We start from the raw sequence: 26,313 nt of genomic DNA, 5'->3' as shown, positions 1-26,313 counted from the left end.
ATGAGTGATTTTCAACAATAAATGTGTACTGTAGTCTTCTTCATGGAAAAATAAGACATCCCCCTGAAAATAAGATCTAGGGCATATTTTGGCATTTCAAAAAATATAAGACAGTGCCTTATAATCGGGGAAACAGGGTAGTTGGTCCAGGAGGTTAGCATAATACTGTCAGGTGATACTAGAGCCCTGAGGTAGGTAGTCCACCAACAGAATACCGTTTTTGTCCTAGAAAACAAATACAATTCCTTTTTAGGCTGATTTCTGGGTTCAGAACTTCTTCGGCCACGGGACCCGCTATGGCGCCATTCCTTGACTGTTCCTTGGTTTCAGGATAGATGTGGAGCCAGGTTTCATCCTCAGTCACTAACCTAGCCAAAAAGTCCTGTGCAACTTCAAAATGGGCCAAAACGGCTTTGGATGCTTCAACTCGTTCCTTCTTCTGATCACCATTCAAACATTTCAGCATCTACTGCGCTGAAAGCCTGCGCATGTCTAGGATAGTGGTGATAAACAAACCCAATACGCTCCCGTGGGATGTCAAGTATCTGGGCTATCTTTTTTGCGGATATTCGCTGGTCCTCAATAATCAACTGATGGACAGCATCGCAGGTTGCCGGGTCAGTTGAGGTTGGGGGCGCCCACTGCGGGACTCATCTTCAATGGTGAAATGCCCAGTCTTGAAACTAGATATCCAGGTTTTAACAGTGCTATAGGAAATACACTTCTCCCCCAGTGTTTGTGACATCTCAATGTGAATGTCCTTTGCTGACTTTCCCTGGAGAAACAAAAACTTCATGACGGCCCGTAACTCCAACAACGTGAAACTTGCTTGTGCCTCTGCCATCACAGCCTCTCACTAAAAGAAAAAACAGTTTTAAGAATCACAAAGACCTGATATTTGCACAGTTACATACTAAGATATTAGGCTGTCATATGCCACAATACTCATTGTTCTATTTCATCTGAAAGGGGGCAAAGCCAGGAACTTCTCTGCACCCCCCTTCCATTTATTGGTACCTTCAAAATTATGGCTCCAGTGCCACTTGGGAAAGCCATTGGCATATTACCAGTGATGTTTTTGATATCTGTAAGGGTGGCATTTTCACCAGCATGTTAAGGAGGAATCTTTGGAAAGATGAAAAACAGTGAAAGGTGCATTTTTCTATATGTCCCCTAGCGGTACTGTTTGTAGCAGGGATTCTCCAAGATCTGAAATTCATTTTAGGGCTTCATCCAGTGTTAAAAAAGGTTGAGAAAGGCTGTTTCAGAGAATAGCATCAGCTTCCAGGCAATTTCCCCCTGACACCTTAAATAGAAATCAGATTACTGCCTGGATTGTAAACTTCTCATCCCACTGACCACTTTCACGTAGACCCCCTTCTGTAGCCAAAGGTTGAGTTGTACAGCAGACTGAGAATGGTGGTCAAAGAAGATGACTTAAAGAGTCATGACACAGAACACTTGGTGCAGATGAGAACCTGAGTTGAGTACATGATTTTTGTATATAATTTAAAGGTTTAGGGTTCTTTTTTTGTGCAGAATTATCTGTTTTCACACACTTAATTTGCCTGTTAATGACGGCCTATGGGGTGCACATTCCGCATGCCTTTGGTTTTGATTGTGTAGTGTCAATATTTCCCAAGGCCTTGATTATTCCCATAAGCAAGGTGTTGAGCAAAGAACCCTTTAATCTTTGTATACATACCTCCTGCTCATTGAACAGTAAAATGCAGTGTAATAGTTGCAGTTTAAATTTTTCTGCCTCAGTAAACCCTCGGTTTATTGCTCCTCATTCACTCTTTGTATCGTGCTAACATTCAATAGGGAGGATTTCCAATAGATATTTATTTTTAAGCTTTTACCACAATAGTAATAATAATTTTTAATATATATATAAAACTAACCACTAAAATCTCCTACAAGATTTCGTAAGTAATTTTTATTATTTTAACAACCTGCAGCTTTCTTGCATTCCTGCATTGTCACCCTGTCACAACAGTCCATGCTGATGAAGGTTACACAGGCATGTTTCACTGTTATCGCCATTATGAAACCCTCCCTGAGAAAAGCCATACAGTCATCAATGGAGTACATGCTTGTAGGCAGAGTGGCTGCAAAAGACTTGAAGCACAGTGATACAACAAAGAATACAATGTAAAAATGGAATTTTATTTAAGCAGAGATTCAGGTTTAATGTTTATTTATGAATAGGTGGGTTTCATAGATATGGATATGTATCAAAAATCAAAAGCTATGGATATGTATACAGAGTATAAAGCAATAAATCTGATATTCTTTGGTGGAGGATCTTCCAGGTCTATGTGTTTCAATAGCATTGACTGTCCACCAGAGAACGTTAATACAGTGGTACCATGATATAAATCCTTAATCCGCTCCAGATCCTTGGACTTATACCAAACGTGACTTATACCAAACACATTTTTCCCATAAGAAATGAAAGGAAAATATTAATCCGTTCCCATGAAAAAATCCTATTGTTATTGGCAAATTATACATTGATGGGGCTGTATAAAATAATTTAAATACTGCTTTATACTAAAATACATAAAGACAAAAGCAATTAGATGAAATAAATGAAAATGTAACCTCACTTTACCTTGCTGAGAAGAGTCAAATGCCTACTAGGATGGTGCTGAGAAGAGAGGAGGAGATGTTATGTAATTCAGAGTTATAGCGCGGGTTGTTCACTGAATGGTAGCAACTGGCATACTGACGCTCGTGGGCAGTCGTGGCTTTGTCTCGAGAGAGGTAAATAAGGGTAGCACACGGTGTTATGGCTCATATTGACCCATACAAGTTCTAGCACAAAGGTTGTATACCAAGCAAAATTTTTCGTGTCCAAACAGGACTTACACCAAGTTGGACTTATTCCAGAGCGGACTTATACCGAGGTACCACTGTATATATACATTTATAAATAGAGCCCAGAATTTGAATTTGTGACTGGCGGGCATGAAAACAACACTGTGTATGTGTAATTGATGGCCGCTTTAAATATAACTCAGCTATACCATGAAGCAGGGATAAACTCTAAACATTACCAGTAATCTGCTGAATTTGTGAACTTTTTACTTCTTCCCAAATGTCAGATAAAATTTCAAAGCCTAATTAGAGCTTCATTAGAGGTTTTATTACTGGTATGCAGTCACTGTGCATCGTTTCCATTGTTTTTTCTTGTGCTGGCAGGACAGATAATTGGTGCAGAAGTCTTTAGTTGTTTAATGCCCCCCTACACAACATTCCAATCAACAGCATTGCTGTGTGGGCCACACTGTAAGGGGCATGTTGTAAATATGGAGATCCAGAACCTCAGTGCTGAACAGGAGTCTGGATCTCTACCATAGCAAATAATGAATCTATAACAGGGATGTTTTGTGTATGATGATTTTGTATGCCATACGAGACCGCCCCCATGTCATGTTAGTCACCATACATACACACCATACTGGTCTATGAGTGATTGACCTATCAAATTGGTATAGAACTGATACCTATCATTTATCTTGCATATTGTTCATGCACCCATTGACTAGTCTGAATGAGTTTCACCCCACTCCAAGCTTACCTCCACCAACAGAGTAATGTTCAATGGCAGTGAGCACCAGAAGTCAAAGGAAGCACTACTCTGAATTCAAGAAATTTACAGGTTTAGGTTTATGCAATAATTTTATGCTAGTATGCAATCTTGGTAGTATTAGATGCCTGGTCCCCCTCTATGTGTTGTGGTTCCTTTCACTGGTCCAATACAACAATAGGACACACAACTAAAGTGGTCACAGCACACATGTGGGTAACAAGAAGTAAATATCAGCAATGTGAACTGTTGAACAGGTAAGTATTCATTCTTTGATTTGCAGGATGGCACATTTCACAATCATTTTAAACCTTGAAACAAAAATACAGCTGAAAATAAATTGACCTCAAGTATGGCAGCTTACATATTATCAGGGAACAAAGTTGGTGCCCGGTGGGATGATATACGTTGCCTTTATAGGCCTTATATGCCAACCTTTGGTAATATATACAGAAAATAACCACAAAGAAAAAGAAGTTTTTTTGGCAAACAAAGTTAGTGTATTGTTCTTAGTCCTTCATAATACATTATCAGTAAATACAGACTGGGTTTCAGCCATAATAACAATAATCACAATCCATATGAGTGATGAGGCTAAAAGGGCACTAGACAATCGTCATCTAGCAAACAATAGCAGAATGGTACAAATACTTGTGGCATACGTATGAGCTGTATACCTGACGCGGTTCACCTGATTTAGGCTTACTCAGGGGTGGCGGCACGTTTAGCGAATCATTGAGTGAATAACTGTCAGTATATTGTCCATGCAGAGTGTACAAAGAGTGCTATTAATGTAGAAAGGCCATAGCCCAGGAAGATGGAAGGGATGGGCGCCTCCAATCAGGAAGAGTATTGCACAGGATACCCAGTATAGGAGGTACCTATGGATGGTAAGTGAAGTGTCTCTGCGAGGAATCCCGCAGCCGTGATGCCGTCCGGCAAAGCAGCAGATGACACAGGCGGGATACCCCAAGTGCTGCCTCTATAAGATGTAAACAATGGGCGGCTCCCAACCCTGAGGAAGCCTGAATCGGGCGAAACGCGTTGGGTATACAGCTCATTCGTATGCGACAAGTATTTGTACCATTCTGCTATTGATTGCTAGATGACGATTGTCTAGTGCTCTTTTGGCCTCATCTCTCATATGGATTGTGATTATTGCTACTACGACTTTAACCCAGTCTGTTTTCACTGATAATGTATTATGAAGGACTAAGAACAATAGACTAACTCTGTTTGCCAAAAAACCCTTCTTTTTCGTTGTGGTCATTTTCTGTACAGCTTACATATTACTCACATTTTTCCTTTTAAATTGTCTTTTATATAATTACTAGCAGTAATTATATATTGTACAACAAAACACAACAACCAATAGGATTACACCTTACAACAGTTGTGAACAGCCAGAAAAACAAAAGATGACTTTTCATTGGTCACTAACAATTACTGAACTTGTTGTTGCCTGTCTTACATTTTAAGTATATTCATTATACAGAGCTGCAGTGTTGCCTTTGGCTGTTGTGAGTCATTATGTTGCACACCGGTAATTCTACACTATTCTAGCTCATTGCACAATGTGGAATACAAAGCACTCACGCAATAGATAAAACCAATAATGACAGCTTTTTCTCTGCATCATTCCTGACACAAAGTAGATAAATCTCAGACTGTACACTGTACACGGATACTATGATTCAGGCTGACTAAGTCATATTCTGGTGTGTAGTCAGATTTTAATTATACTCCCAGATTTTACATTTTATCTTATGCTTCCAAACTGGAGATTTTTCAGGTTACTCCTGAAAACTTTACCAAAAATAAAAGAGACCCTGCCACCGACATTTAGGGGAATTTCTCACCAAGAAGATAAATTAATAAAAACACTTTTAATAAGATAGAGGAGGATTGTAACAGAGCCGTCCAATTCCAATCTTGGAGGGCCACCAAACAGGCCAGGATTTTCTGATTCTTTGTAAGCCAAACCATAGGAAGTTAGAGAAATACTAAAAATGTGTGCAGATCCTGGCCCACGAGGACTGAAGTTGGACAGCCCTGGTTTAGGACATCTGTCAAATATTTATAACAGTCTATGTCACTACTCTGGAGAGTTCCCTCATATCCTGTCCTGATAAAGGTGGTCAGCCGCTCAGGAAGTCGGAGGAAGTTTTCCCAACTATAACATACAGTGATAAAATTCTTATCCAAAACCAGGGAAAAATTGGCTGCTGTTTCTTTTTAATGCATTCCATGTGTGCATTCATTGAACAACTGCCAAACGTATCTTTAATGGCACTGCTGCTGCTGAAATGTATAGAAGAGAGTGTGGATCACCAGACCAACATACGCTTTTCTGAGCTTCTTTATTAGTTACATCAACACAGCGTTGGCTCTAAGCTCTTAATGCAGCCACTTCATCAGACGTCTGATAGGACTGGTAAAGAAGTGCATGTGCTGGAGACAGACCCACATGCTTTTCTATGCCTTTGCAATGGCCATTCATGGCAGATCACTACAGCTCTCAAATATTGAAGGTCTGATAATATAGAGTGCACCACACCACCCTTTAATGCTGCTGAAAGTTACACCACTCAGGCTGCTAATGTGAATACAGGTAATGGCATCTGTTATGGGATAAAAAAAAGGTAGAACAGGGATACAAATTACATTTACAATCGTTGGCAGTGGATATAGTTATACAACATCATTGAGGACAAGCTCAGTTATATATTTTGTAGTTTATATACTATACAGGTAGTCCCCGAGTTACATACGAGATCAACTTGTTCTTAAGTTGAATTTGTATGTAAATTGGAACAGGTACATTATTTTATTAAATCCAATTAGGACAGATGTTTGTCTCAACATATTATTAGGCAGTATGGTGTCAGTTACTGTATAAAATCCTCACTGTAAGTTAATCACAAAACAAAAAATTTAAAAAACTTTATGGAGCCTGGACATTTATTAACTTCTGGAGCAAGCTGTGCTTTGATATGCAAAAAGAAACAACTGCAGAGTTTGTCTTCGTCATTAAAGAGTTACAAGAGGCAGCAGAAAGAGCTCAGTCCTTAAGATCACCCACAACCTCAGCTGTGTTTTAGCAAAAGATTTCTTCTGCAAGTCATGCAAACTTCCCCCATCCTCCGTCCTGCACAGGAGCCAGCAGGGAAGCCCCGTTCGTATCTAGGAGTCGTCTGTAGGTTGGATATCCTTAACACAGGGATTTTCTGTACATATTTTTTTTTCTCATATGACATGATTGGGTATTTAAAAACTGGGCTTCACTGAACATTCTCACCAGTGATTTCACCGTGGCACTATTTTTGAAGATTGGAACAACAGTGGTAGAGTCTGCACAATTAGAAAAGCGATTGGTAGCCAAAAAAAAAAATAGGCAGAAAAAAAACAGACTTTGAAAAGAGAAATAGGATTGGGGGTCATCTTACCTTATGTCACATTTTGTATATTTGAGGTTGTGGGGAAGGAGCCTTGTCCCTCAACACTTGGGGGTCCCAGTGTTGAGGGAATACATGGGGCATGGTCTGGTAAAGGAGGTGGATGCATGCTTGCTCTTTTCTCCTTTCCTGGCCACCAAGGATGCTTACCTAAGGGTCCTGTATTTTTTTAGGAGTATAGTATATATAAAAATCAGGGGAAAACAGTATGGGACTCTCTTTAGTATGGCAGCAGTCTGGTCTGGTATAGCAAGGGACGTTCTCTTTCTTCCTATCCTCCCAGGCTGTATACCTGGGTAAAAGTCTGTCTACAAAATTAAGGAGAACCAAGATTTTATTTTACTTTTGTGACAATAGCTTGCTGATTACCCATGAAAATTACAGAATGTAATTGCAGGATTCTATGCTTCACAGAAGCGGGTGAGTTTGGGTATGTTGAATATTGGGACAATTATGACAACTTGACTCAACTGAATCCTAAATGTTTTCACCATTCCTTTATAAACCCTTCCCCACAGTATCCAAAACTCCAAAGCTGGATAAAAAGTGCAGCTTTAGATCTATTTTAATCCCCTCCACTTCTGACACCAATGACCTATGGTGGACAACTGTGTGAAGTGTTCAATTAGTAGAAAACTTTGGCTGGAGTTGAGCTTTAAAGTCCTTACAGAGAAAAGTTACTCTTGAAAATACAAAAGGGGATTAACATCCCCCCACCTATATTTTAGTGTTGGCACATTCCAGAGATTTACTGGGTTACACCATACATGCCAATTCCTGCTCATTAAATTGCAAAAGAAGTTCACATTGCATCTCATCACATCTTGTCAATCATTTTGATTGGCATTGGACTACTGAGCCTAATCCTTAAAGAAGAAGTATTGTTTATCCTACAAAGGTACCATGACAATAAAATACTAAAGAATACAACTGTTCTCATCACATTTTATGGTACGACGCCCTCCAAAATGCTTGAAGGGCTCTCAAAATGTCCTATCTAATATATTTTGTGCTTAGGAGCTCTGTTGAAGAAAATGTTGATTTGACATCTGATCCATGTTTAAATTGCCCAGGAAATACACCATTCTGATGTTCAGGAGCGCTTTGCACTTTAGGGCTGTTGCTGAAAAGAATTGGTTATTAAAGGATTGGTAAAAAAGAAATGCCCACCTGCTTTTATGAGTTGTCCCCCCACTGGCTGGATGAGCGGGGCAATATTCCTTTGCTGGTGGAAGAGCTGCAGAATAGTATACTGCCAGCAAGTCTTTGTTGTCTAGTAAGTGGGCAACAAATAAAACAAGGTGAGCATTTTGGAATTATTTAAAATTATTTACAATGTTCCAAATCATGAATACTACAAATGCCATAGAAAGTAAGAGTAAGGAAGGGTAATATGAGCGGCCAGTGTGGTTTTGTGTGGCTGGTTGCTGGCTGGTGTGGTTGGCATTATTATTAAACTGATACTTGTTATAGAAAAACCTTTCCTACCCCCCCTCAACATACTAACAAAAACTATAGGTACAGACCTCATATGTTAACACCATTCTATGATGGCCCAGTGGCCCACCTTTTTGCACCACCAGCCTTCAACATATGTTTTTTTGCACCACCTGACTCCCAGCTCCTACCCCATGTATAGTGACTGCCTATCAATAATATTAGGTAATCTCACTCACTCATTCTTTATTGCTGGACCCTGCGGAGAACAGAGGAACTTGGAGATGACCGTCAGGAATACAGGTGTACATAGCAGCAGCGGTTAGGCCTTTGGCCAGGCTGTGAAGTCATAGATAAGCAATTGATTTCTAAATACAAATGCAGTTAACCCGTTTAACTTTTCCATTAGGAGTTCTTTTAAAGACAGCTGTAAGTTTTTATTATGGTGTTATGGACAATAAAAAAGTAAATGGCATTTTTCATAAATACTTGGGTATCTAGGTAGTTAGAGCACCTTCTCCTTTGCTATAGATTTGGCATTCACCTAACATAACCATAAATCTTCTTGCATGTGTGAGATGAGATTAATTGGATCCCTGCAGCTGTTCCAAGCAGACATATTTCTATGGCTACACAATGCATACAGTCAATGGACGGCCTATCTGGCACCAGGAACTCTATAGACTCGTGCCTATATATTTTGGCTCAGGAAGTTAGAAACATATTTTGGCCCCAGCTTATAAACTTAGGTTTCTTTTCTGTCTTCTGGCAGCTATACAGCTCTATTCATTATTTGTATTACACAGCTTATTGACTCATATTTTCCAGCTCACAGGCGGCCATCCAAGGTATTTCCTATGCCTCTTGCACCCAGGACAAAATCAACACATCCCATCAATCCAAAAAAGGTTGGATAGGAACAATGTCAAATTCATAAAGATCTCAGTGTTGAAATTCAGGTTTATGTTGATACAGTTTAAAAAGATATAGGCGGAACAAGAATCCCAATGAGTGATTTATACAAGGCCAACGTCTTCTGCTGGCAAAAAAAACTTGCAATTAAAACACTAGGAAAAGGTACCTGGATCTAGCTGATCTTTTACCTTGATTTAAAAGAGAGGAGGTATGGAAGATTAGTGAAGAGTATTTATACAGCTGTATCTGGCATGTGTACAGCACTCCATCGTCCTGCTGGATCCACGGACAATGAACAATCCTAATGGAAGTGAAGGGGGAGAGAGCACAGAGGCGTGCCACTCCATCATTCTCCCTCCACTTTCTATACAGCAGAACGGTGCTGTATTTACATCGCTCGTTCATGCATCTTGCACTCTTTTGTCATTGGAAAGGATTGTTAAAGATCCTTTCCAATGTCAATTATTGCACGAGTGTACCCCACCTAATTCCTATAATCTCCTAAACATTGTTATTTATTTATAGGTAATTTTAAAGTGAATCTTTACTTTAATCCCATGTTTCAGGAAGAATTGTTACCAAATGCCTAGGATTTTCATCATGTGACCAGCACTAGACGTCACCTGGACCAGAATTTTCTACTAGTAACGAATATCAGCGCATCTGTCCTTTTTTTAATCAGACTGGTAAAATGTATATTTGCTTTACATATATGGGTTAAAGTGAATGAACTATTAGGTACAGCCTAGTACCAACTTTACCTTCCCTTTTTTGTCAGCACCAGAATTGATAGAAATACCCATTACTTATACATCCAGTGAACCATGTGGCACTGGTGCTGGTGATTGGCCCATCATTTGGTGATATGGTCAGTCATTTGATAGTAAGCTTCAACCAAAAATTAGAACATTGGGCAGCAAAAGGGGAGTACATGCTGTTGCTGATGGAGGAAATGGTGTGAACGAATTTGCCCAGCATGGTAGTTTCATTGTACATATTATTTATTGGGGCCTATTCAACATTATAATACCCATTAATCTGTAATGATCTGCATATTGTAACTAAACACAATAAATGTATTCTCCAATCATGTCTCTTTGTATTTACAGTATAATGGATTGTGCATGCAAGGCAGTATGGGCCCTCCTGGGCGAGATGGCACTCCAGGAGTTAATGGAATTCCGGGAACACCTGGCATTCCAGGACGTGATGGAGTAAAAGGAGAGAAAGGTGAATGTATGAGAGAAAGCCTAAAGGAGCCCTGGACGCCCAACTACAAGCAGTGCGCCTGGAGTGCCCTCAACTATGGCATTGATCTGGGCAAAATAGCTGTGAGTGTTCTATTTTATGACAATATTATCTGTACTGAATATGGGATGACAATAGGTAATTCTTTATAAAGACATCATTACAAAAATATGATTTGCATAAAAACTAAAGCAAACCAAAAAGGGCAGAGCAAACAATGGGGAGATGAAAAACAGAAAAAGTTACAAATATAGCTCAAAGCTTAACTCCAATTTTGACTGTTTTTCAAAATTTACAATTGTAAAGGGGATTAGCCCAATACTTACCTCCTTTATAGAGCTGTCCCTGCAGACTCACTGCTCTACAATCTATTACTGGTACTCTTCTAGGTTGAATAAACTCCCAGCATTATTCAAATCACTTGATCTGAGCCTGGGGAGTAATGGACACCATCCTGGGGTTGTATAATCATGTCTGTCTGGACTCACAGTATTTCTGGATGAAACTGTGCAGCACCAATGGCAGTCGTAGCCAACAGTGGCCCCAGTGCAGAAAAGACTTGGGGTCCCCTTGCTGAATTGGCTTGGGGGTCCCAGTTGGTTATTAAAGGTCAGGGGCCCTCGTGTAGCAGCACGCTTTGCACCTCCCACTACTGGAGAAAAGAGAAATACCATTGAAGTTGTTAAAAAACTGCATGGGAAATGGTATGCATAGATAGATTATCTGTGTATTAAGGAAGTTGAAATTGCTGGAGATTTTTTGAGTTGTTGGGTTTTTGAGTAATATAAGAAGAATCATTGCTGACTGCTTTTTAATTATTTTAGAATTATTGGTGGGTGGCACTGTGGCTCAGTGGTTAGCAGTCTGGCCTTTGCAGCATCAGGTTCCCAGGTTCAGTTCTCAGCCAGGACACTGTCTGCATGGAATTTGCAGGTTCTCCCCATATTTGAATGTGTTTCTTCCCCCATTCCAAAAACATGCAGTTAGGTTAGGTGGCTTTCCCTAAGGTTAACCTTAGTCTGTATTAAAACATATTACTGAGGAAGGGACATCAAATTTGTGAGCCCCTTTGAGGGACAGCTAGTGGCATGACTATGGACTTTGTACAACGCTGCATAATAGGTTGGAGCTATATAAATACTGAATAATAATAAATTGCATCAGAAAAATCAGTAATCTGTAGCCATAGCTTGTTTTTAAGGCCAGGGGTAAAAAGGAAAAGTTTTCCCCAGACAAAGTGATAAATTAGGAGTTAATTGCTCTCTTGCTTTTTGCAGGAATGTACATTCACGAAGATGAGTTCACAAAGCGCCCTGAGAGTTGTGTTCAGCGGCTCATTGCGCCTGAAGTGTAAGACCGCCTGCTGCCAGCGTTGGTACTTCACCTTCAATGGAGCCGAGTGTTCTGGACCCCTCCCCATTGAGGCCATTATATATCTGGACCAAGGCAGTGCCGAGTTCAACTCCACCATAAACATCCACCGCACTTCTACAGGTAGAATAAGAACGTGACACATTGTTCAGACTGTTGTAATCTGGGTGTATAATTTCATTCAAATGTAAAAGCCTTGAAATATACCGGTAGGAATGGAGTATGACTTGTAGTGAACTAATTCACTCCACAATGCCTTTTATTGGTAGTCTAGGAACCCCTCCTTGTGATACAGGAAGCTGTTCACAAACACACTCGCTGCAGTTTCCTGTTGTCTTTCATGAAAAAAATAGTCTGATAAAAAAATAATCATCCGTATCAAAGAATTTCAAAGCCACCAAACATATTCAAACCTGAATTGGAAGCTAAATATGACTCGTGCTTACACAAATTGCACAATAAGACGTACGTTAGAGGTCTCCTTTTATTCTAGCCAAAAATACTAAGATCAAAAGAATAGCCCAAAAAAATTAACCTGAAAAGCAGCTTTTGTTGCAATGTTCACGCTCAATATGGGTGATCTCCCCTGCAGTATTTAGTTCCCACCACTAGATGTCCTCCGTCTGATGGCAAATATCACCTAACCCATTTCTGCTCAGCCCAGACGGTCCTTAAAGTGGAACTAAATTTACACTTTAAAAATTTGGCAATAGGCAGAGGTCGTAGCAGAAAGGAATAGGTGATGGCCCTTCTGCAATAGGCATTCTTACCTATCTATTCGCTTTTTCATCTGTTACTTGCAAGAGTTGCACATACACAGCTCTATTTTGGTTGCAAGGATAGCCAGCACTTCCTCGATTCCCCTTCAGGTGCTGGGAATAAATGAGCTAAAGTTACATCATTCTGGCCCAGTCAATTAAGATCACTGATGAGCAGAATGAGCAAGAGTGATGGCCCTGTGACGGAACAGAGACAGGTGAGTATACACTGGGTTTAGTTCCGCTTGAACCTACCTCTAGCTTGTAAGCACTCATCTTCCAGCTCTGTTGTAAGTGTGATTCCCCTAAAAAATAAATTTATTGATGTATTATTACATTTCAGCTGCTTTTATATCTGCATGTAGTTCAGATTTATATGATACTTGTATGTTGCTGTCTACAACAGTGATGGATTCTGTAACAAATATCTGATTTTCATTTTCAGTGGAAGGACTGTGCGAAGGGATCAGCGCAGGGCTGGTGGATGTTGCCGTCTGGGTGGGAACTTGCGTAGATTACCCCAGAGGAGACGCCTCCACCGGATGGAACTCTGTATCACGAATCATTATCGAGGAGCTGCCCCATTGAAGCTGTTTAGCCATAATAGGGTAGAAAATAAGTGCACCATATCTTTGTGTAGGTGCAGTCAGTTGTATTATTGTAGTCAAGAAAGTAATTGTGATAAAAACAAGGGACAGTGCGTACCGTGTCAATAAATCAATGTGGTGCTTTATAGTCTTTCATGTTTTATCCTGAGCTGACTTCACTTAAATTGCAGGACAATTAGAAACAATCAGCTCTTATTTACCTGGAGCAAGTTCATTTTCAGTGGAATAGCTGTAGCCTATTGGTTTTGTTTTCCAATCATGATATTGTTTTCAAATTTGTTTTTAATAAAAAAAGGAAAAAAAATGTGGGTTGTGTAATATGTAGAAGGATCTTAAAGAAAACCTGAGATATAAATGTTCATAAAAAAAATATGCTCCTTAAAAGTAACCAGATCAGAGATGGAGGCAATTGAATTTAATGCAAATGTTGACTTCTGTATCAGTGGTGCTTGGCTCTGCCTTTCCCACCCTTTGTGCCTCCCTATTGATCAATAAGGCTACCCATTGTAATAAAACAATACTAGGGGAATAACTATTAGTGGGAAGGGATCGAAACTAAAACAGAAAAAGAGATTTGCATACAATTTCAGCAGGCTATAGCTATACAAGTAGTCCCCGAGTTAAGCACATCCGACATAGAGACGCCTCCTAGATATGAACAGGGCTTCCCTGCAGCTTGTGTGCAGGACAGAGGCTTAACAGCTGAGGTTGTGGGTGGTCTTAAGGACTGAGCTCTTTCTGCAACCTCCTGCAACTCTTTAATGACCAAGACAAACTCTTTGTTGTTTCTGTTTGCATATTAAGAGACAGCTTGCTCCAGAAGTTAATAAATGTCTAGGCTCCCTAAATTTTTTTTTTATTTGCTTTGTTTGTGATTAACTCACAGTGAGGATTTTATACAGTAACTGACACTACACTGTCTAATAATATGTTGAGACAAACATCTGTCCTAATTGCATTTATTAAAATAATGTAGCTGTTCCAACTTACGGTACATACAAATTCAATTTAAGAACAAACCTACAGTCCCTATCTCGTATGTAGCCCCGGGGACTACCTGTATACTGAAAAGGCAAAATACACTTATGCATTTGACATTCAGGTCCATATTTAAGAAGCCAGTTGATGGAAATGGGTAGCACAGCTAGCTTGTATATTATCCTATACTATAATGCTGACACTCACGATACTCTCATACTATGACCATTGCTCTGAGAATGGATTGGATGTTTTCCAACCAATCAATATTATCTATTCTATAAAACAGGTAGGCTGTGAAAAAAGTACACTGCATTTTCCCTCAAGTGGAACAAGCCTGTGCATCCACGGGATTCCAAACTGCATGTTAGTACCATAATCTAGAAGTGGTTTAGCAGCCAAATTTTAAATAAAATAAATATAAGCACCATGCAAATTTCTTCTACTGATGTGCACTTTCACACATCATCTGGTACTGGTCTATCACACAACTATGGTTTACATTGCCAAAATGCCTTTCTTTAATGTATATATACATTGTGGAAATTGCTTTGCCCCTGCTACCTATTTCAATGCATTTGTCTATAGCATAATGCAGTGCTAGACAAGCCTGCCCTCTTGTGTATTAAATGAGAATGACAGTCACCTGCAAAAGATTTTAAAGCAGACTTGTCAATATCAAACTGACATTGCAAATGCCAAACTCACATGGAAATAATTTTTAACGGGGCCACGTTGTGTCTGAGGGTCATACTTAGAAGTATTTAGATGCCTTAAACTTTTAATTGGGATTAGAAGTATGGTAACACAATTGCAACTTGTTTTATTCTAGAGAAGGGGGCTTAAGACTTTAGATTTCCTAAAGACCTGAGCTTCCAAACTTTGTAAGGGGGTGAGAAGGCCACCATCACCTAAGTAGTATAAGAACCCACAGGATCAATATTATCTGATAACTGGCACTCTCTCAGGATGATGAAGCACAGAAAAACTCTTTAATCTGCATTGCCAGACAGCAAACTGAAAAATGATTTACCATACTAACTGATCTTTTTTCGGCAGTCCTATATGCGAGACTGCTAATCATTTTCCCTGCTAAAGAAGTCATCACTATAGTGTGCAATTACAAATCTGTACATAAAATATGTGAACATGAAAATCCTTCCCGTTTTTATTGCACATATTTATCCAAAGAGGGCCGGCTCTTTGGACCTTGGTAGGTGGATGTAGGTCTAGTGGATTGTTAGGTTGGGTGTATTTGTATGGAGGCTGCCTTGGTCATACCCACTTGTGATGTTGAGCCTTCATGATTAAAAAAATGAAATCCACTGAATGAAAGAGATGGGTCCGTGAGTAAATCTGGAAAGAAAAGGGTCAGCTAATGCTAGTCAGCCTCCAACCAAAAAATGAAGTGGGCACCATCTGACTTGCTGCAACTTCAAATGCACAGTGTGCCAAGGAATATGATTAAGCCTATTTCAGGACAGCAGAGGATCCTGTGCAATCATTCAGGAATGAAGGTATAGCTGGTTGTCAGCTCTATGGGCATGGCTTCTGGTTTTATGAAATTAGTGCTTCATGTAAAGAAAGTCAACAAAAGAAGCAATGACACTTGAGCATCATAGAAATGTTTTAAGTCTTGTTTTTAAAGAAAAATTAAACACACAAAAGTAAACTACAACAATGTAACAAAAATGCTAATTTTATTGATCTGCCTAAACAGCAACTCAGGTTCAGACAGTAACATCCTCCTAAAATATCATTGTTAATATGTTACATGTTAATACTTCATTACCCTCACCCAGAGGATGGTCCTTACTTTACAATCTACTTGTACAGTATTTGTTTACTGTATGAAATGCAAAATTAAAACAAAATCTGTATAAAAAAAATAACAATACCTAGGTGTAATAAACTCCAAAGTACCTTTCGCTCAAACATGCGCCTAGAAAAACATTTACAAAAATAGAATAAATTAAAAAGAAACTTGCTCATCAATGCCCATACGTAGGAAGAAGTGTAGGCCAGCCACCCCTGTATAGGCAGCCAAAAATTCCACCCCGAAACAGATATCTGAGATTTTGGTGAAGCGGTGCTTGGGACGTTACTTCTTTTTGATATTCTGGTGGCAAAATCCCTCCCTCCACTCAGCTTTGTCACCAGCTGTTTACACGTCTCCTTGTACAAACCCCCAAAGCATAATTTCTTAACCAGGGTTCCTCCAGAGGTTGCAAGGTGTTCCTTGAGAAATAAGAAATGTGTGCCTCAGTTTAAGTGACAACAATAAATATTTGCTTTCTTTGTGGTTGACATTCTACCCACTGGCCACCACAATAATATACATTGATCAGTGGATATAGTAATTATACCAGGGGTTAGAAAAGACCTGAGAAGTTATTTTTTGGGTTCCCTGATGTTGAAAACTTTGGAAAAGGCTGCCCCCATGGGGTGCGCACACACATAGAAGTGCTGTATATTGCCCTGCGGTGGATACTACTAATAAAACATGGCATAAAGTCTGACAACTAATTTGGATACAAAGTCAATATGAGCCTTTCACCACCATGCTGGGGGGAAAGAGAATTTGATTCTGAGTCATATCAGCAGTAAAGACAGGGAAATAAATCTTGTCCCCAGAAAAAGACCTATTCTAGGCAAACAGACCCTACTTAGAGGAGATGACAGAAACACATATTCCATCATGTTGGCTCTGGAATCAGTTTGTAGCAGGAGCTGATCGTTAGCTCTATAATGTGCACCTGTCCCTTTACCATGCTGAGCAGGGAAGGTTCATAATAATGAAAGCTGCTTTTAGTTCACTTCCCCAGGTAAACACAGCAGAGGCAGAGTAAAGGGAAAATGGATGAGAAATCCAGTACTTTCAGGCATGTGACAGCTCATAGTACTTGGCCACTCCAAGTACTCCGTGCATTCACATGGAGCTAGAGAGGGTGCTAAGCTGTTTGTAAGCCACAACCAGACTATCTTGGAATATACAGAGAGCACCTTCTCCAGCACTTGTGGGCAGAGTGCCAGGGGAGCAAAGGGAAAAAGAGTAGAAGATGTCGAGGAAGCCAGGGTTAAAATGAACCTGATGTTTTACCCTGCATATGTAAAACACTGGCGTGCTGTAGTCAAACCAAATATTGGCAGATTAGGTTTAAGAAGCCCAACTTTACAGTATAAACACAAGTATAAAGGATGAGATGCAAGGTCCTGGATACATGCCAGAACTGTCAGTATTTTCCATTATCCATGAAAAGTCCTTTTTCCCAGGTCTTCTCCTGTAATCCAGGATTCCTTACACCAAGGGACATAAAAGTGAGCCCTGTTCAGCATTCATTCCTTTGCTTTCCGCAGATTAAGTAGGAAATATGAGACATTCTCGTAGGCTACAAAAGTGATACAGCATGCTGGAGTTACACGTATAACATTAGGAACAATGCCTTTGTAGAAGCCTTGAACGCCTTCTTTCCTTTGGGGAAAATAATTAGAAAATTGAAAAACGTCAGTATGTGTAGTCACCTAAATATTCTCCACCACTATAACATAGCATGAACAATAAATACAATACTTTAAAAGCACATGTGAAGCAAAAATGTAATATATTGCAGTATACTAGTCCTAAAATGTGGTGGCTGCATTAGCTTTTTTTTCTTTTAGGGAATATTAGGAGACCTCTGAAGTCTCATCTGCATTTAGTCCATGGACAGAAAGTCCCTGATCTGTCTTTACTTCCATTTGACAGCTCTGAAACTAGAAGTGTTTAGAAGCGAACCGCACCACATAAAGGAGAGCAACAGTTCATCTCTCTCTGCTTGGCATTCTGAGGAAACTGCAGCTGTGAGTTTGTTGTAACCTCTTGATTGCCGTAACACACCTTTGGATGTCAAAGGGTTAAAGCAGTGTTTACCAACTAGGGTTCCACCAAAGGATGTTAGGGGGCTCTTGAGCAATGAGTCTATTGAGTCAGCTTAAGTGATATCAGTGATCTTTTGGCTTTTTGGCTATCTGTAAAGGTGACATTCTTCCCACTGATCATCACGTGTGTATACAGTAACTGTAGCAGGGGTTCCCTAAGACCTAAAAGTTAATTCAAGGGTAGCCCCCCCTTAAAAATGTCAAGCAAAGCTGGATTTAGGTACATGTACCTGCTTAGAGTAGTGACACAGCTCACCACCTTGTGTTAAAGGAAAGAAATAACTGTGTTCTTTACTGCACAAGTGAGGAACATACTGTGCATTGCTGCCCAGAACTACAGCTATTCAGTTAGGAAACCAGCTAAGAAAGTCAAACTCATCCATCTCCTGACCCTATAAGGAAGACCCATATGGGTCCCAATTCGGTTATCCGTTGATAGGGGCAACTGAATACAGAAGAAATATTTTTGCTACAGCAAAAGCAGACAGTGTAACTCAATCTATGTACTGTTAATAACATTTGCCTTACCTCCAGGTCCTACTAATAACATCTATGACCCCTGAATAGCAGTTGTGCTGATCTTGAAGACGAGCCCGGACAACTTGATATGGGTAAGTAGCCATCACTGCAAATATCTTGGACAATGCCGCCATTGTGATGTACTCCAAAGTGTTCTGCAAGAACAAGCAGTGTATGGGTTGCTGTAGAAATGGCTCAGGACAAGTAAAAAGAGTTATTCATATGTGTGTATGCACCACAACAATCTTGCAGACTCACAACAATATTTGCTTGAACTTTACTAAGGGTCATATTTAAAAGAATGAAAAAAAGATAGATGTATTCACATTCAGCTGTGCTCAATCTTTTACAAAAATTAAAATTAAGCAAAGAGAGCTCCTTGGCTGGAGGACAGCTGGGCATATGATTTTGACAGGTCATATGGCCAGGCTCTTTTTCAACCATAAAGCTCTTTGTGTTTCATTTACATAAAAGAGCTAGTGTGAATAGCACTTTTTTTGCTCAGAACTCTGAGTTCTGTTACACTGTGCCAGCATGGGAGTGTGTGATGCAGTCATACTGCTGCTTTATAGATATACCCCTAAAACATAATGCACAACCCACCTTGGCTGCCCCTACTGGTGTTTCACTTTGCAATACAGCTTAGATGTGCCAAATTTAAGCACAGCCTTGTGGAAGTGTACCCCTTATTTGTTCTAGGTCAGTGAATCAGAAAGTAGTACAGACTATGCATCGACATACCATTTAGGTAACTGGAATTTCCTGAAGGAGGGGTCAGCTATGGCAGCCAACAAGTTTTGGGGGGAGTTATTACTTTGCAATTAATGCATAATCTGCCCTTGTTAGACATAAATATAAACTCATAGTTGGCAAGCACACGGACATAAACTTACCAATTTTGTATCAATGGGCCTATTTAGGTGCTTATTATAATCAATTTTTAGTTCTTCATATGCCATAAACTGAAGGGCACCATGTGATGTTCCAAAAAGACCCGGCACAAATCCCTGCAGAGAGAATAGGGACAGAAAGCATTAAAAATGCAGACAATGTGGTCTGTGGAAAAATGCAGTCACATCTATGGAAATAATTCACCACACAATGTATAGTTATCCCCACCAATCTTAACTTTGTTTGAACAAAATTTACTTTCAACAAGGTCTGCCATTGGGCCATGATATTGCTGTTTTTTATTCTCCAAATATAAATACTGTAAGATGACTTAATACTATTTGGATGGAAGAGATACATGTGAAATTTTGTTTAAATTATCAAAATACATCAATATGTACAATTACAATTAGTAATAAAGATAGGTACAAAATCAGTTTCAGAGTGAGACTCTTTCTCTAGTTGTGGAAGCCATGAACTCGGAGATCAAATATTCCCTCTACTGAGACCTTAAGTTCTGCAATTAGCTTATGCTGTCTGCGGATTTGAAAGTTATTATTACTATACAGTATTTTTATAGCGCCACCATATTAAGCAGCGCTGTACAAAGTCATGTCACTAACTATCCCTCAAAGGGGCTCACAATCTAATGTCCCTACCAAGGGATAACACACCATCACTCTTTGCACTGATCCAACCATTAGTAAATTGTGCACACCAAATAAATTACCTTATAAAGTCCAGGGATTCCTTCATGTCTGTATATTTTGGCCAGGGCGTGGAACATGCCTCTGTATTGGCGTTTTGATGGATCAGCTCCAGCATCATACTGAAGAACGAGACGAGTCTTGGTAACCCATATTGGGTTTGTAAAACACAGAGTTAGTGCACCTGAGAAAAAAAAAGATAAAACACTATTACCCATACATGATGTGAATAAATCGCTACCAAAACTTGACTGCCTCACCCTGTGAACAAAGCATCCCACCAGTGACAGTCAGTTGGCTCAGTGGTTAGCACGCTTTCCTTTGAAGCACTAGGGCACAAGTTCAAATCTCAGCCAGGACACTATCTACAGGTAGTACTCAGTAAATGATTACGTGCTGCAGTATGCTTTCACTTAGCAATATTATGTGTTTGTCTTTCAATGACAGACAAAACTGCCAGTAAAGAAAGCTGGCCTTTTTCTATACAGCTAGCAAAAAGTCAGTATTTTAAAATGGTAAAAAAGTACACATTGGCAGGGTTTTGGGTACACGGCAGACCTCAAATGCCTAATGTTACAAAGTAAAAGCAAAGCAGACAAACCATGTTTACCAGCCCAGTCTAATGCCTTTTGAATAGTATAGAGATGGTTTTGGGGGGAAAGCCAATTAACATAGAAATACGTTTTTAATAAATTGGAGGAAACCCATGCAAACATACAGAGAGCATAAAAGAGTGATGGAGATAAAGAAGTGTAGCTGTAGTAAAATGTATTCCCACACTTCATGTATGCAAACTTGATTGACACACATGGTCAAATTAAGTTGTGGATGAAATGCAGCAAGATTGGGAGAATCTAGGTAGGTTTTGTTTTAGAAGAATAAACTCAAAATTCCTGGTCTGTTAATTAGTCTCAGGTTAGTTTTTCAAGAAGAACTAAAGAAACTTGATCGGCATATCAGTCAGGCAACTGGCATTTTAGGAAACAAAAAATATCTTTAGAGTCAGCTTTTAATTTTTTTTTTCAGTATGAATTTACTTTATAAAGCAATATATATAGTTTTACTTTCTATGTGCAATTTGGTCAGAGATTACAGTTCAGCTAAATGGTCTATCAGTGACCACAATTGCTTACCCGCTCCGGCTGCAGACAGGAGGTGCTCTGTTGCAGTCAGGTTCTCCACTCTCCCTTCTTTCTTGTATGCTTTGATTGCATTATAGCTGCAGGGCAAATAAATGAAGCATTCATCAGAGCATTGTAAGGAGGTCGGAGATCATACTGTACATTCACAATTATTTCCCGTCTGTGGAGCCATGTACTGCACTGTTTACAGGGATGATGTGACTGGGTCTATGAGCAATGTGTCATCACTTTATAAATACTGGAAATATATAAAGCCACAACGGAGACTTTCACTTCTTGTGCTGGAAACCATGGTATAACATGATGACCGGAAATATTTACGCAATATAAACTCACAAATATAGAAAAACATGCAGCCCCAGTTTTTTATTACAAATACCCTGGCACAAAGTCACTCTAGGGGGGTTTGTTTTTAAAGCAGCAAAGCTAACATTCACTGAAATATTCCCTGGTGGAAAATCAATTATTGCCATTGAAACACATGAACCTGGATGATTCTCCACCTGAGAATATTACAGTGAATGTCATATTCATTGCTTTATAAATACAGGTAGTCCCTGAGTTATAGACTCCTAGATATCAGCAGGGCTTCCCTGCTGCTAGTGTGCAGGACGGAGATCTGATGGGGGGGGGCAGTTTGCATGACTTGCAGAAGAAATCTTTTGCTAAACACAGCTGAGGTTGTGGGTGATCTTAGGGGGGTGAGCTCTTTCCACAGCCTCTTGTAACTCTTTAATGACCAAGACAAACTTTGCAGTTGTTTCTTTTTGCATATCAAACCACAGCTTGCTCTTTTATACAGTAGCTGACACCATGCTGCCTAATAATATGTTGAGACAAACATCTGTCCGAATTGCATTTATTAAAATAATGTACTTGTTCCAACTTACATACAAATTCAACTTAAGAACAAACCTGCAGCCCCTATCTCATATGTAACCTGGGGACTACCTGTAGACCCCTAGATGGGCAGGTCACCTTTAGTTAAACCCCCCAAAATCCCTCTGCTGTCTGATTCTGAACATCCCAAGTGCTTCCATACCCCCTCCAATGGTGGGCACCTCCTGTGTGTTCACATCTTGATCGGCAAAATCTAGTGTGGTGCTGCTGGCACAGCAATACACAAACTCTGTGCAGACGCAAAAAAAGCAGCAGGTTAGTTACATGGCTCAGAGGTGGGATATCCGGTGAGTCCCCAGACTACACAGCCATTATTATTTAGGTTTTAGAAAATAATAATTCAGTGCTGGCATCATATGCCCACGTTCACCTCCTGGATTGGAGACCTGCCCACTGCAGACAAATTCCCAAACAGATACAATATGCTGCTGAAAAAACGTACCAGGACCAAACCTATTGTGGGAGGTTCTCTTGACTGATGTTCACATGACAGATCAGAGGCTGCATTTTACCTGCATTGTACTGCTTGTCCTTGGATGCAGTGTGTCCCCCTGAGCTGCACTGCAGGCATTGCTGGTCAAGCCTGTTCCTGTCAAATACCAATTCATGTGCAAATCTGTTTGGTATTTAAACAAGCATTTTAATAACTGCTGCTGCCCTATGGACTGTCATGGTTACAGAGTTGGCATAAGGATCACATGGACTACCCACATGGGCACCACAAAGTGTTGTTGTGATTAAAACTTCTGCCCTGAGCAGGTTGTATGTAACAGGACATGTCTGATACTGAGTGGAACCAACAAACACTTACAAGAAAAAGTAAAGGCCCCAGGAGGCTCCAGCCCCCCACATGTTAGGTGTCACCCCCTGATAGAGGCCGCGGATTCCTTCATGCTTCCACACAGTGGACATGCAGTGCAGTATGCCGTTGTACTTGGGTCGGAGTGCCAGGCCATCGCTTACTGAAAAAGAAATAAAGTTTTTGAAGTTAATGGGGGCTGCACACAATACTTGTAATATAAAACACACGGGACTGATCACACCTGGGAAACTCATAGATATCTGAATGACCTACAAAATGTCTGCATGTGTATTATGATGAAATGTTAACGTAAAAGGACAGGTCATCTTTAATTAAAGCCCTCAGCTGTCTAATTCTGAATTTCCCCCACCCCAGGTGCTTCCATACCCCCTGCAATGGTGGCCACCTCCTGATGGTGATCACATCATGGTCAGCTGTCATATGTAATGTAATATGGGCATGAAAAAAACATCAAGCATTCCAATCCATCTACCTTGCCAGGCACTTGGTCCCTGGAATATCCATGCGGGGATGACTTTCTGCCATTGTCTTATAGAATACATGAACCCAGACTCAGCTTAATGCTTAACATCATCCAGGAGACAGCTCACAGATCAGTGCTGCCTTCTCCTGTACATACAGCAATCTATCATTATGCTATTGTCAGTGTACAGGAACATGTGAGGTCACCTATGCAGTGATGGCCAGACAGTGCAAGGGATACAGAGCTACAGTTTTAATTGGCTGATCCTCTTTAGCAGAAATCATGTGACCAAGTGCCTAGGCTGTCATACTGGACATTAGAACCAAAATGATCTGCAAGTTTATACAGAGACATGGGATAGAGATCATGTGACTTTTACAGACACCGACACTGGGGTGACACGGTTTGCTGCATGTACCCTGACCACGGGGAGTATGTCAGCCAGAGCACAGATAGCTACCAGGGATGCAGGAGCATGAGCAGTGCTGGGACAAAGTGTCAGTGCTGTGACATACATGTGTCAGTACATCACTGTCATACATTTAGTGGTGTTGTGCCAGTGTGTTATTGTCATACATGAGTTGGTGTGTCAGTGACATACATGTACCTGGTGCTGTGTCAGTGCATACATGCAGCGATCACACACAGCCCATGTTACCAGCGAAGCGGATCTTGACCAGGTCCAGGGGGTGCAGCACCAGGGTGGAGATGACTCCTCCGCTCAGGCCGGCCACCAGGTTCTCATAGTGGACGTGTCTGAGGAGATGTGAGAGCGGTGAGGCCGGGGTGGCGGGCAGTGCGGTCTGTGCCGCCGGGCTGCTCGGAGCGGACATGTGTGGGGAATACAATGACAGCCGCACCGCTCACACGTTGCATCAGACCGGGGGCTCGTCTGTGACCTCCAACCCTGGCCCCGCCCACCATTTCCTCCTTACTGCTAGCTGCAGAATGAGAGTTGCCATGCCTACGTCCATCACCTGCGTGCGCGCCCCCGCTGGACTTTGATCCCCCTACTGCGCATGTGTATTATTCCCGTCAGCGCGATCACGAGCTGTGGCAATACACGCTGGTCACATGACATTAACCAACTGCTGGGCAGCGTGACAACGTGCCAAACGTAATGGCACGTAGGGGGTCCTTAGAAACCAGGGGCCCTTAGCAACATCAGCTCAGGGCCGTCCTGGTTGAAATACTCAATGCATAGGGACCAAATATTATTTTCTGTAAATTTTTTATAAGAATGGAAATAGAGTGACAAGAGGAAGATTAACAAAAAATAAAAAGTAGAAATAAAAAAAATGCTACTTTGCCAGTTGTCAGCAGGAGTAAAAAAAAAGTGTCCACCATCAAGGGTTTATTGGGATTCCAAAATGCTCCAGGTTCAGAGGTAGCAATATATGGCCCAGTGTCCGTGCTAATAATAAATGCCAAAGTCAGTGGGAACAAAAAATGCCCCTGCATAAGTGGTAGTAATATATTTAATTAGCATCTCACACGGCCCTAAAATACATTATAAATAAAATACATAAATTATTATACAAGATTTATATAGTGCCAACATATTGCGCTGCACATTAAATAGGGGTTGCAAATGACAGATAAAGACAGTGACACAGGAGGAGGAGAGGACCCTGTCCCGAAGAGCTTGCAGTCTAAGGAAGGGGAAGTAGCACACACTAACTAGTAAGGGAGATATGGAATGGTGGGAAGTAGTAAGGATTTAACCCCCCTGGCGTTCTAATTATGTCCGTATTTTTATGCTAAAAGCGTTCCATTGTTTTGCATGGAAATTTGTTGTTTAATATTGTAGGCCTGTAATTCTTAGGAATAACTCCCAGATATGATAAAGTTTGAAACATAAATCATACATTTTAATATAATAAATAATTATAAATAATAATTATAAAAAATAATTAAATAATATAACAACAATGTAAATTTAAAAAAAAATATCAAATTAAAAACACTGAAATTTGTCCAAACAAAGGTGCAATAATATTGATAAATTTAAACTAAATGTCCAGTAGAAATCCCGGGTATGGTACATTTTAAAACATGGTACTGCACAAAGTCCAACGTCACAATCAGGACACTAGAACCTGGTTTCCTTTGGGATCTTCCTTCCACTGTCATCTCTCTTTGAGCAGCAAACAACGCACATCTTGTACGTGCTCCCTTTCTCTGGGTTGGTGGGATGACAACCAGTCAGGCGTTCTGGGTTGACAATGCCAACAGCATGACGTCCAGGTCAATTCACGGCCATTGATGGTGTTTGGTTGTTCCTTACAATCGATTCAGAAACTGTCCAAAAAAAGTCAGAATGACTCACAGGCCTGTCACTCTTTTTTTTGTACAGAATGTAGGCATGCCACAAGCATTGCTCAACAAGATGCCTGAAAGTAGCTGATAAATTTTGCTGATTCTTGAAGTTAATTATTTTTGTACTTTTGTTATGTTTTGTAGATGATTGAATTATGTTGAAACTAGTTGTACTCTTCTTATCAGTAAACTAGCGTCCGCTTTCCTCCCTTTTTGCCTTAAAACTCTTAATTTCCTCCCTACGGTCATATATCTGTTACTTTAAC

At 40.3% G+C, this 26,313-nt stretch overlaps 2 protein-coding genes across 2 annotated transcripts in view; one reads left to right on the top strand and one right to left on the bottom strand.

Moving 5' to 3' along the window:
• CTHRC1 (collagen triple helix repeat containing 1) overlaps window positions 1-13,703 on the top strand; it is an 18,114-nt gene extending 4,411 nt beyond the window's left edge. The window contains exons 2-4 of the mRNA XM_072413279.1: window positions 10,512-10,733; window positions 11,928-12,144; window positions 13,225-13,703. Of these exons, the coding sequence (XP_072269380.1) occupies window positions 10,512-10,733; window positions 11,928-12,144; window positions 13,225-13,367 (582 nt within the window). The 3' untranslated portion in view covers window positions 13,368-13,703. The remainder of the gene's footprint in view (window positions 1-10,511; window positions 10,734-11,927; window positions 12,145-13,224) is intronic.
• Window positions 13,704-16,048: 2,345 nt separating this feature from the next.
• On the bottom strand, window positions 16,049-24,708 carry SLC25A32 (solute carrier family 25 member 32). Its single transcript, XM_072410812.1, has 7 exons — window positions 24,387-24,708; window positions 23,254-23,404; window positions 21,534-21,619; window positions 20,424-20,584; window positions 19,696-19,809; window positions 18,812-18,957; window positions 16,049-17,837 (listed from the first exon to the last, which is right to left on the bottom strand). The coding sequence occupies exons 1-7, from the start codon at window positions 24,559-24,561 to the stop codon at window positions 17,702-17,704; spliced, it is 969 nt and encodes a 322-aa protein (XP_072266913.1). The 5' UTR covers window positions 24,562-24,708; the 3' UTR covers window positions 16,049-17,701.
• Window positions 24,709-26,313: the final 1,605 nt, after the last annotated feature.

This window comes from Pyxicephalus adspersus, chromosome 5 (genome assembly GCF_032062135.1).
Source record: "Pyxicephalus adspersus chromosome 5, UCB_Pads_2.0, whole genome shotgun sequence".
NCBI lineage: Eukaryota > Metazoa > Chordata > Amphibia > Anura > Pyxicephalidae > Pyxicephalus > Pyxicephalus adspersus.
The sequence above is the reverse complement of the archived record's forward strand: the minus strand, read 5'-3'. Positions and strand labels throughout refer to the sequence as shown.

What these genes read in the sequence shown, in the direction of transcription:
- SLC25A32 (XM_072410812.1), bottom strand. Translation starts at nt 24,561, where the DNA reads ATGTCCGCTCCGAGCAGCCCGGCGGCACAGACCGCACTGCCCGCCACC. An exon ending in GGCCCATTGATACAAAATTG is followed by an intron (nt 18,958 to 19,695) that starts GTAAGTTTATGT and finishes TTGTTCTTGCAG; the next exon opens with AACACTTTGGAGTACATCAC. An exon ending in GTTATTAGTAGGACCTGGAG is followed by an intron (nt 17,838 to 18,811) that starts GTAAGGCAAATG and finishes TTTTCCCCAAAG; the next exon opens with GAAAGAAGGCGTTCAAGGCT.